The following is an 11,684-nucleotide window of genomic DNA, read 5'->3' on the forward strand; positions in this document are numbered from 1 at the left end:
TCAGAGAGGCAGCCAGATCCTGTCTTGAAGTGGCAGTCTAGAAACGGCTTGTAATTCACAACAGTAGGTAGAGCAACGACACTTGAATCATGAGACAGCCACATGGAAAATGTCCCTCCCCCCAGCTCAATCATGCAAATGGTTGTGTACAGAGTCAGACCAGCTTTTCCGAACATCTTACGTCTTTGATTAGGAAAGTGAAAGTATTTTTCAAACAACCTGACCGTCAAACTACCAGACCTTTACGCATCAAAATGGGTATTGTGGATTTTTTTTTCATGTACCCTGTAACCTGATAACATGATAAGCTGTCCGCTGTATTAACCGCTGTCCCTAAAAGGGTTAATTTTCATAGTCTGTACTTAAATACAGGGTGAGAGTACTGTCGCCAACTCTGTCTCAGGAAGTGTCAATCCAAATATGAGTATATGAGTTTTCATAGAGCAAGATGACAGACAGGCAGTGGCTGTCTATTAGAGATGCAATATAGATGTCATTAGATTTTGATTTTGTGCTCTCCCACGATACGAGTAATTACCATTAACTGAGAATTAAAAAGTCACTTAAAATCAAGAACTTATGCAACACAGACGGTAATATTGTAAACACATGTAAATACAAATGCAAGTAAGACGAGAAGTGTCTGATCTGTGCATATGACACAACACAAGCTTGTACACATGCCCGGCGACTCACCTTTCATCTGAGATTCATATTCGGCCAGACTACCCTTCTCCCTCCTCAGTTTTCCATGTGATGTCATCATCTTTGCCACCCACTTGATGCTTGACGGTTTTCTCCTCTTCCTCCCAAACCTGGTGTGTTCCTTTCACGTCCCAGTTGCCTCTCTGTTATCCTTCCAACTTTATCTCCTGTAGTCTGTGACCTTCCACTTCTCACACCTTGATTGACCTAGTGCCTCATGCAGGACAGCGGCATCGGCGTCAATCGGCCGCACTCGCCAGGGACGTCAGGCCGATTCGTTGTGTCCGTGGAATGCCGATCCATTTGCGGATTGTTCTGAACGTGGGATAGTGAGAGGAGAGGATCATGTTTAGAGGTTATGCATGGATGGAAGAAGACAGCTGGGAGAAAGAGAGGCATATTTATGGCGAGCGCAATGGGAAAATGAGAGAGTGGACAAATGAGGCCAGGGTGAGAGCAAAAGGGATAGTGACACCGGAGAAGGGAGATTTAGTAGGAGGGACAGTCTGATGGGGGTCACGTCAAAGAATGGACAGTGCTGGAACACTGTGATGAGGAGGGTGATGACGGAGGAGGAATGGAAGTGGAGAGGGGGATGGAAGGATGAGAGGTGATGAGTAACAACAGTAACAAGGACATTCAGTGCCTCAAGGTCGGGGATGTCCGTGAAGGTAAAAATCACAGAAAAAAAGAAAACAGAAAATTTGATATGAATGCTGACTCATTTGTACACTTAAAAATGAATGTGGTATGATGTCATCTGTTTCTTGTGTGTTCACTTTAGGAGGATTATGGGCCCAGTTGCGTTCTACGTCATCAAAAGCTGTGCGCGCATTATTGGCTTAAAACAACGTGCGGCTGTGAAGATTTGTATTTTCTTTTTTTTTTCCCCCGGTGGAGTTGTAATACGTTTTGAATAGTTTCAAACAATATCATCATGCTTTGCTGGTGTGTGTATGAATCAGAGAGGAAAGGCGTTAAAAATTTCTCAATTCCAAGAGGAAACAGGCCAAATCACAAACACCGGAGGAGCCAGTGGCTGCAAGCTATTTCACGCACAGCGGTGCTCATTTCATATCTGGTAAATTATTGTGGCCTTTTAGTTTAACTTAACCTCTATGTCTTGAAATGGTAAATAGTCAGGAATTGTGGAATTGCGAGTGCGAGCTAGTAAGTGGTAGCTAACTCATTCAACGATGAGCTTCGGTGCACACCAGCTCCATGTAATTTAAAATCTTATTTCGTAAACGCACTATTGTTTGTGACGTTTACCTTGAGCGATGAGCTTCGGTGCACACCAGCTCCATGTAACTTAACCAGCTGCATGTGACTTAAAAAAGATCTGAATTCGTAAGCATTATTGTTTGTGACGTTTACCTGTGCCATGTTCCATGGACGTCTGAGAACACCTCAACATTTGAATTAAAAGTAGGCCTAAAATGCGGTCACACTGACATCGCCGTCACAACAAACTGCAGTGAATCTCAGTTCCATTTTATATCGTATAACAATCAACAAAACAAATCAGACGACTAGCTGGCTCCGTTACTCACCCTGCTATGCGAGTAGAATAAGATTTGAGGAGGTAGTTCTCCTTTCTGTTGACTATACTAGCGGGGCTCGCGGTTTTCTCTGTAGTGTGAACACTTGGTTTCGCCACATCTTCCTCTCACTCAGTAATCCCAAAAGGCTCGGAATGTTGCTTTTCAACTGGCTATGTTCAGTTTTCAACAGCGATTTTCGCAATACTTTACAGTTAGTCGGCCCGTGTACATAACGAACCCCACCGTCCTTTCAAAAAGCGCGAGCCTCCTGATTACGTCATCTTTGTTTACAAACTGGAAACAAGTCAATACGTAGTCACGATGGGAGACATATTTCATACCGTATTATTCCTACGTAACTCTGTACTCTAAAAGTGTCGCATGTCAACAGGGATGAAATAAAACACCCATATCTGTTTTGAATTCCAAAAGTCTCTGGAAATGTATTGAATGGATAGACTGTAAGAATAAATGAATAATAGAAATTAGCATGCTAATTGATAATTTATCACTAAATTACTATATCATGAATAGGCAGTCCTGGGAAACAAGTGTTTATCATATTTGTCTCACATAGTTGTGTGGGTTTTTTTGGGGGGGGGGGGGGTAATATGGCCTGATTCTTATTGCTCGGTTGTCTTTCATGGTTAAAATTAAGACAATCAAATAAAAAGCAATTCTTTGTCATTTAACAGCAAGGCACCTGGATGACTTAATCCACTGTCAATTTGCAGGGACCACCAATACTGTACAAAAATGCAATATACGGTGCCACATACAGTACATCATTTGAAGTTGTAGTAGAATCAACATTTAAAAAGTACTTAATAACATGACAAAAACAAACCATTTAAATAAAATCCACCCCACTTATCAGCGATGTTGATTATCAAATGTATTAATGTGTGCAGATTGTTACAAATGTGTACGCTAGAGGCGCTTGGCTTGTTCTCACGAAACAATCAGACAGCGGAAAAAACATTGATGTTATTGTGGGCCAGCTAGCTGGCCCTGTTATGTGAATTTGAAATGTGATTGACTGAAGAGACATTCCCATAGTTTTAAAATAAATAATTCTCCACTATTGGCCCCTGGCAGATTGGATTGGATTAAAAAAAAAAAAGTAAAACCCATGTAAAATGCTGGAAGTAGTACCCAATGTGAATGTGAAACTTATTAGCTGTGATTTAGTTTTGCCAGTCCTACTGCTCACTTTAAAGCGTGCAACGATTATCTGTATCATCTGCGCAAACGTCATAGTATTGAAATTACCGCACCACTGGTCACTTTATCTTTGCTTGATGACTCTCCGGATTGTTGTTGCACAACCATCATTTGGTGGTACTACTGCACAAACGCTACCCTTACGTTACGCCAAGACTTTCTAGACCGATGGGTCGTGCCTTTGATTGTCGTAGTTGATTGTTACTGCAATACCAGAGTAGCTCACACTACCGGAGACAAATACATCTGAACTATATGATATGATGGATCAAAAATGGTCATGTCACTTTGGAGGACACCATGTCAGTGCTTCATACTGAAAATTATTTTATAATCCTACTACCGGTACTCTTTGTCTTGAAATAAACATCAGCTCACCCATCTTTCAGCACTGACGCACAGTCATATTACATCTTGTGGCCTTGTTACAAGCAGATGGACAAACAGACACAATTTCACTTTTTTTCAAAAAAATTTTAAGTGTTGTAGATGTTTTTGCCATCCTTGTTGACACTTGTGAAGTGACTCGTAACCATGGGAAGTTAAAGCACACATCGTCTAGCAATGCAGTCAATGAGCTGTGAAAACAAAAGAAAGGCTCACAAATGGTAACTGCACTGAAAAGTACAGTTCTCACACACACTTTCACCGGAGTGTGCTTTTTTAAGTGTTTTGGCACTCAAGGTTTTTCACAAGAGGCTAGGACAGACAACCACACACCGCCCCCCCCCCTCCCCCTAAAAGCAACGACTCACCACATCCTGCCTTGACAGGTTTCAGCACACTGCAATGAGTGGCAAAGTCTGCCAGTTTGACGACAAGTTTGATTGTTCCTCATCACCTGGGCCACATCAATGATTGAACTAGCACAGCTACACTGTGCTTGCCGCATGCGCCTGACAAACACTGTGTCTTAAGACTCTTAAGTAAAAACGTTGACACCTCGCAAAGCGGCAGCATTAGTATTATGATTAAAAGCTCAATTTCTGTCTCCCAGCCAAAGCTGGGCTACAGAAAGAAATTGAAAGTTAATGGAGAATTACAGTGAACAAATGGAGTGATTTCCCACAGCTGGGAATTGTGAGGACATGGAGACCTTGGAGGAGGCTCACTGGCCTTCATCAGTGTGCGACCTTAATCGGCACGGAACAAAGCGAATGTTCAAGATCTTCCCGGGAGGGGTGTAACAATCCTGAGGTGAAACACAAAAAGGTCACGAAACAAGAAACGGGCTGTTGAAAATTTTTGTAGGATTTTGGGCAAATGTTAATGCAATACTGTGGTAGAACATTGATATGTGAATTGTTATTAAAAATAGAATCGTATTTTATGGATTGATCAGGCTAGCATCTATGAAACTGGTCTAATTGAATGGGAGTTTAAGAAGTTCATACCAAGGTTATCATCACATGCCCTTTTTTTTTGACATCGTAAGAAGTCAAATAATCCCCAAAGTGACTTTACAGCAGATTAAAGACAAAAAAAAGGAAGCAAATGTGTCTCATACTAATACAAAAGGGATTTCCAGCTATGACTGCAAAGGGAAAAAAAGTAATGCTTCATCAGATATAAAACAGGATATGTTGTAAAATGGAATGAGCAAGGGGGACATTTTGTTTGATAGTATGGCAGATTGTGAGTGCGCATTTCCTGAGAGACAGACAGACATACACCGAAATGTGAAACCACATTAAACTTGGGCCATGCGAGATGGTAGTCTGTTTTTTTGCCATTTTGATGGCAAGTGGAAGCTCAAAGGAGCACTGGAACAGAGATGTATCATTAAAGAAAACTATTAAATGCAATACATACTGGAATTCACCAAACAGTGGCAACGTTTTTCACATTTAACTGGTATGAGTTCTATGTTACAATCTATGCAAAAAACACAACCTCTTTGAAATTGTAGCAAAATACAGCGGTGCGTAATGTGTAATTCATTCTTGTAACTCAAAACACTCGTATCGCAAATCATCCCCCACTCCATTGAAATGGATAGAGGTGCCCATTATTTTGTTTCAGCCCCACATTGTGCTCTTTTTCGGTGCCATAAATTGTTTTCGGTAGAGGACGATGTCATGTATGCTTGTGATAAACGTTATGTCGTCTGTCTACAAGTGTTGCTTTGTCATTTGTGTTCAAGCAGCCACTGCTTAAAGGGTTAAAACAATGCAACTCTCGGTGCTGTTTGTGTTGTGTTTTTTTTTTAAGACTTTTGAAGTGAGTTGAGTTTGCTGCCACCATCTAGCTTGCATATCTCAAAATTTTGCTGACAAACCAAAGCAAGAAAATAAAAAAATTAAAGAAATGTCCAAATCAAAGCGTGCACGCTGAAAAAAATATCAAAAGTTGGGTCATACAATATTACCAAGTTGTCTTGATTTTAGCTGGTGATCTTACTTTCCCCCCACCTTGAAAAAAAAAAGCATACTCGGCATGTGTTAGTAGTGTCACTGCAGATGTCTGGACATGCATGGGGCTCGTCATCCAATTTGAATGTACTGTAATGTAGTACTAAATTCAGTACGTAACAAGTCACTTGACTTCGAATCTTTCCTACAGCTGCGTTGCCTCGAACAGCTGCAAGCTCTCACAAGTTGAAAATAAGTCATAAATAAATCAGCCATCCGTCCATTATCTATACCGTTGTTCCGGTTTGGATTCGTGAGGAACGGGAGCCTCATCTCCGTAGATCAAAGTTGGACTAAACTCTGGACCCGGACCACTCAATCGTCAAATCGTAATTGAAGCCATGCTATGTATGAGAATGAGGCGAGTTTACCATTTCACCATCATTGACTCATTCGGCAAGTCCTTTTATTATTTCATTAAATTGATTTTTTTTTTCAGGCAGGCAAAAATTTGACCAAGTTGCATGCTGTTGTACATTCACTGATGTGTGACCCTCAAATCTGTTTGGCTCTTTGGGAGGAGATTCTCAGGGGGGAAATGGTTCATAGCAATAAACTTCTATCACCTGCTTTCGAGGAAGTCTTTAAAGCACCGCTGGGAATATCGTCGAAAGACTAGCATGCATTCGTTGACGCTACCTTTTAGCCAGAAATCTCCAAGGGTTCCGTGAGTATGTCAGTCGGCTGATTTTGATCAAATAAGGCAGAGTTTTACATCAACAATCATTATTTATTTTTTGACCTTATTAGATATTTATTATAGGTGATATTATCTTTTTTTATAAGTACCGCCTTGAGAGAAGTTGGGGTGTTTTTATGTTTGTTATATTTCATAACGATTAACTTCTAAGTGATACAATTAAGACATGAGCTGTGTGGGGAACATCTACAATGCTAGCCACCGTAATCCTTTACCCTTCTTTTCATTGAAGTTGTTTTTTAGACTGGCCATTCTCTCGTTCTAAAGATGTGTTGTATTATATTTACCAGTGGTTAGTTTCTTTTTGTTTGACAGCTATGAATGTTTCAATGTTACTTCAAAGATTGCCTGTTGATTTAAAACAATCAATTTTGTGATGACGTCCGACCCTGGATTATTTCAATTACTTCCCATTAACTTTAGATTTCAAACTTCTACATGTCAAGTTTATTTACTGCTAATTACAGAAAACCCCAAAAGAGCTGCTACAAGTCGGTAGAGCAGCCTCAGACTGGCCTTTGTTGTAGAGTATCAGTCAAACAAATCGGGCCTCTGAAAAATATGTTATGCCAGAAGCTTCAACCAAATTCAATATATCACTGACAAAATGAGTTCTGGTCAGACTCAGCCCGCACACTCAAATATTATTTATTCAGAGTCTGCTCCTTCAGAAGGTTTCCAGCCACATTCATTCTTCTTATTTTGTTCTTATTTCTGTCATTGTGATCTTAGAGTTTTATGTGTCTCACTGTGCTATTTTAGAAACCCGTCTTGGGACTCTGGTTGAAAACTTTATGCTAAGTCAGGTGCATTTACGTACACTGTTTATTCTTGTGTTGATTAATGCGCAAGGTCCCTGTGAAATAAATAAATAAATACAAAATAACAATCGGACATATAAAAACACACTGTGGGGATGACTCTTTTAGGGTTGCAGCGCAGAACGAAACATTCAGCAGTAAACAAAGGACCGCTTGCAGAAAGCAGCGGGTTAACCGTTTTTAATCCAATGGTAGCGATCAACAGCACTGGGTATCAATAGATTTTGCTTACAAGCTGCCTTTTAGGATTTTGAAAAGCAACTAAATGCAACTGAAGATAACAAAAATCTAAGCCAATTTTTTTTTTTTTTTTTTTTTTTTTTTTTTTTATGCACAGCTATCAACATTTCTCAGCTTCCCGCTGTGGTTGAGTTTATGTGGAGGATCATTTACGGGGTTTGTTTGCAGAAGGCACGGCTAAAGGCTCTGGTCGAGGCACAGTTAAAACAAACAGTTTGGCTGTGTACAGGGTAGAGAGGCTTATGTCTCTGCTGAAAGGACATACCGACAATAATTACAGGACCATTTCCAAAGAATGATTTAGACAGTCAACACATTATTACAAATATGGCTCAAATTGCTTCTCTTATAGGTGTTGCAATTTTGAGATGGCAGTTACGAAAGAACTCTTTCCAGCTTTAGGACAATGTGTAGCCTCCTGCAGGGGTTACCAACTCCGGTCCATGAGGACTCAGGTTATAATCAGGTTTGTTGGAAGAGGCGTGTCAAATCATTGCAAAACTTGTCATCTTTTTCACCAAATGGTACAGTCCAGGTCAGTTTATCTCAGGATTTAACGTACATTGAATTCCAATCAGGGTTGCGTGGCACCCAGTGTGCCGTGAGAGTTCAAAATGGGTGCTGTGGAAAATTTTGCAATTTCACTTAATTTGCCCCAAAATCTTGTACCGGTAGTTAAAAATATATTTTTAGCCATCTATCTATATCAGCAATGTACAGCGACAGGCAGATCAATGGAATTCACGTCCTTTCAATGGCAGAAAGTACAATAACATTTTACAACCACCTGTTTTGCCTTTCATACAAGAGAATAAGTCATGGTTTTTCCTGAGAGTTTATCAGCTTTATATTTGAGTAAACAGTCATTTGAGACAAGTTCATCATAAATTTAGTTTGATATTCATTTGGGACATTTTCATTTGTGTGCCATGAGATTTTTTTCTCATGTAAAATGGACACCCTGGCTCAATAAATGTTGGCAAACATTTTTTCATGGATTTGTGAATCTCTTATCCCCACTAGGATCGCCAGCGTGCTGGGACCCATTGACCGAGTAAATAGTATGACAGGAAAAAAATGTATGTCTTTCTTCTGCTTCATTTTTGCAACATCACCGCGACTAATGCTAGAGTCAATGTGAAATCACATTGATATGCTAACAGGAAAATTTGCATTTACTTCCGGCAGTGATAATCCCTTGAATAACGATATTCACACACAAACGCTGGAGAAACATACACGCAGGTACCATCATAATTCACGGTACAAATTGTTCCCAATCTGTTGAAAAACAAGTAATAACAAAAGAGCTGAAAGCACAACTTTTTTTCCACCCTTCTTATCACAGTGTGTGTACTCCATGCATACCCGTCACTAAATAAAACAGAACAACGCGATAAGATCAAATAAATACGATTTGAAACTGTGCAAGGATGTTAAGGCGTGGTTGCTGTAGAATGAAAATGCAAGAGGCTTGACTTGGACATGATATTTACGAGATTATTTTGAAAGAGTAGAGTGTTTAAAGGATAAAGTCTTCGACATGCTGAACAGGGTGAACATGCATGAGGGTATCGTCTTGGTTTTGAGTTGTTGAGCTCTCGTCCTTGAATAAATACCAAGTTTCAAAATCAATGAATAATCATTTTTATTAATCGTGATTTGAATATCAATTGCCCTATTGTTGGGAACAGTGTACTTCCCAAACACAGTCAAGGTGCCCTTTGGGCAACCAAGTGCGACACATCTGCATCCCCATGAATATGGGTGGCAATGGCTCATTTTGTCAGAACTTGGCTTTGGACTGGATGCCAATGGGTTGGAGACCCACAGTGCACAAACAAATGGAAATTGGCAATGGTTGGTGTTGCACTTCCTGGGCATTGTCGAAAACCCCTTGCCCCCCAACACCAAACTATTGGTGGCAGAGGTCAATCATGAGCGCTTCATTTATTTATTTAGCAGTTTATTTTCTTATCATTTCTTTTGCAAGTATATACAGTAGATTCACCGATCAGCAATAGATGCAGTTTTTATTTTATGGATCAATATTAGTGTTTTTGCTAAGCAAAAAATAAATACCACTCATGTGACATCTGTTGATTTTAATAGATGGAAAACGGCATACAGTATACGCTTGACAAGGGCATTCCATTTAACAATGAGCTGATGTGGAGTGTCGACTTCTATTTACAATTGCCATAAATCACCTCCTGCGACCAATGAGACACCGTGGCACGGCTCCACACAATAGCCACATAAACACCTCAGCGTAATTACACGGGCGACCACGCGCACGCACGCGCACACGCACTGAACATAATGCACGCGTTACATAATAGAGTCAGCATGTGTCATCTCCAAAACGCTTTTTAAAGCCCCAAACTAAAAACGACAAAAAAAAAAAAAACACAAAGTCATTCACTTTACATGGACACAATCGTGCGCCACTCACACGCGTGGAGTGTAAACACATAAACGTACAAACACACACACACCGGCTGTCAGCGCCGCATACCTCACTTTGTGCTCCTCTGCTGTCTCTTTCTATCTTTTCCTCAGATCTCCCCTCCCATCCCTCGTTCTCTTCATCGCACAGACAGCGAGAGTCGTGTGTGTTTGAATCTGACAGATTCCTCTCAGCTCAGTACTCTCCTACACTCCCCCATGTCTCTCTCTCCCCCTTGCATCTCAGACTCAAAAACAGCCCTCCCTCCCCTCTTTCTTCCCCTCTCCTGCCAAATACGCTAAATAGCCTCCCTCTCACACCAGAGATGCTTGACTCCTCCCGTTCCCTCCCTCTCCACCTCATGAAGCCAACTAAGCCACGCCCCCACACTCTCCTCTCCTCCGGGCGGCTATAAATACCGCTGCTGCTATGAATATACCATCTTTTTCCCTCAGCATCCCTTGTTCTTGCTCTACCTCCCTCCCCGCATCCATCCATCCATCCACCGCTTGCACCGCAAACACCCCCCACCCGACATCACTTTCTCTCTCCCTCTCGCAAATGTTATTCTTATGACCTTGTCGTATGACTTGCACACATGCATACAAACACACACGCACGGTGATGGATGCGATAAGCCGCCAACATACACAGACATCGAGAGACAAGACAGACATGTTTGCTGTCTGTGATCCCGGATGCAGAGCGTCACAAGCGGCTTACACTCATTACAAGATCTTAAACACAGTTCGGCGGACAAATGCATTCTTCGTTTGGATTCCTTTTGCTGCTAAAATAGAGGTCATCGTGAGTGACGGCTTGTGCACCATAATGGAATCATTCATCACCTCGTGTGATGGATTTATGATTCCGGGGTGTTCCCCTCACTGAATGTCGTGGGTGTGATAAACTTGATTTGAGAAATGCTGCATTTTACGTGCAGGCGGGTAGAACGCCCGAGCTTGGACCGTGAGCATTGTCCACATTATGACAGCAGCGTGGCTGTGCAACATTTGTGTGGGAAGGAGGTTATCAACATCTGGCGCAGCCGCCTCATGTGCACCGAGGGTACATTTAAACAGAATCAAATCTTCCGCTGCAGGCTATATAGCATGTCACGCACGTAATTAAGCCGCGGATTGCCCGGCAACATGCTCTAACTCCATAAACAACACTGAAAAAAACAAATCTATGATGTTCAAATCCAGGAAAGGGCGGGTACTCTCTGACTAATTGGCTATTTTCCTTTGAATATGGCCATATTAGTGCAGACTCTTTATGGCCCGTTTGTCTTTTTTATTGTCATATGCTGCTTTTATTGTTTGAAAGCACCATGATATTTTATGGGTGGGGTGCACTGTTATGTACAAAGTTGTTTCTCTGGAGTTAGCTGCTTATTTCCAAAAACGTGTCTCTGAGAGGATCATTCAGAATGGTCTACTTTACAAAATGATGCCCCACCCTACTTTGTCTGGCTGTGGCTGCAAAGCTGGGTGAAAAGGTAAGCAGAGCTGCAGTGATAACACAAATAGGCATTAACTAACCGTTCGAAGTACAACTGCGCGATATATATATATATATATATATATA

General features: G+C 41.1%; 1 protein-coding gene across 3 annotated transcripts in view; it reads right to left on the reverse strand.

Moving 5' to 3' along the window:
- Nucleotides 1-10,391, reverse strand: part of LOC109511766 (SLIT-ROBO Rho GTPase-activating protein 3-like) — a 29,508-nt gene extending 19,117 nt beyond the window's left edge. For 2 of the 3 annotated variants that reach the window (XM_019863053.1, XM_019863051.1), the window contains exons 1-2: nt 10,164-10,391; nt 697-1,020 (exon numbers count right to left, since the gene is read on the reverse strand). In XM_019863053.1, the coding sequence (XP_019718612.1) occupies nt 697-766 (70 nt within the window). In that variant the 5' untranslated portion in view covers nt 767-1,020; nt 10,164-10,391. Of the gene's footprint in view, nt 1-696; nt 1,021-2,258; nt 2,517-10,163 lie in introns of those variants that run through there. The other variant, XM_019863052.1, reaches the window with a different exon arrangement.
- Between the last annotated feature and the right edge of the window lie 1,293 nt (nt 10,392-11,684).

This window comes from Hippocampus comes, unplaced genomic scaffold (genome assembly GCF_001891065.2).
Source record: "Hippocampus comes isolate QL1 unplaced genomic scaffold, H_comes_QL1_v1.1 scaffold1, whole genome shotgun sequence".
Lineage (NCBI taxonomy): Eukaryota > Metazoa > Chordata > Actinopteri > Syngnathiformes > Syngnathidae > Hippocampus > Hippocampus comes.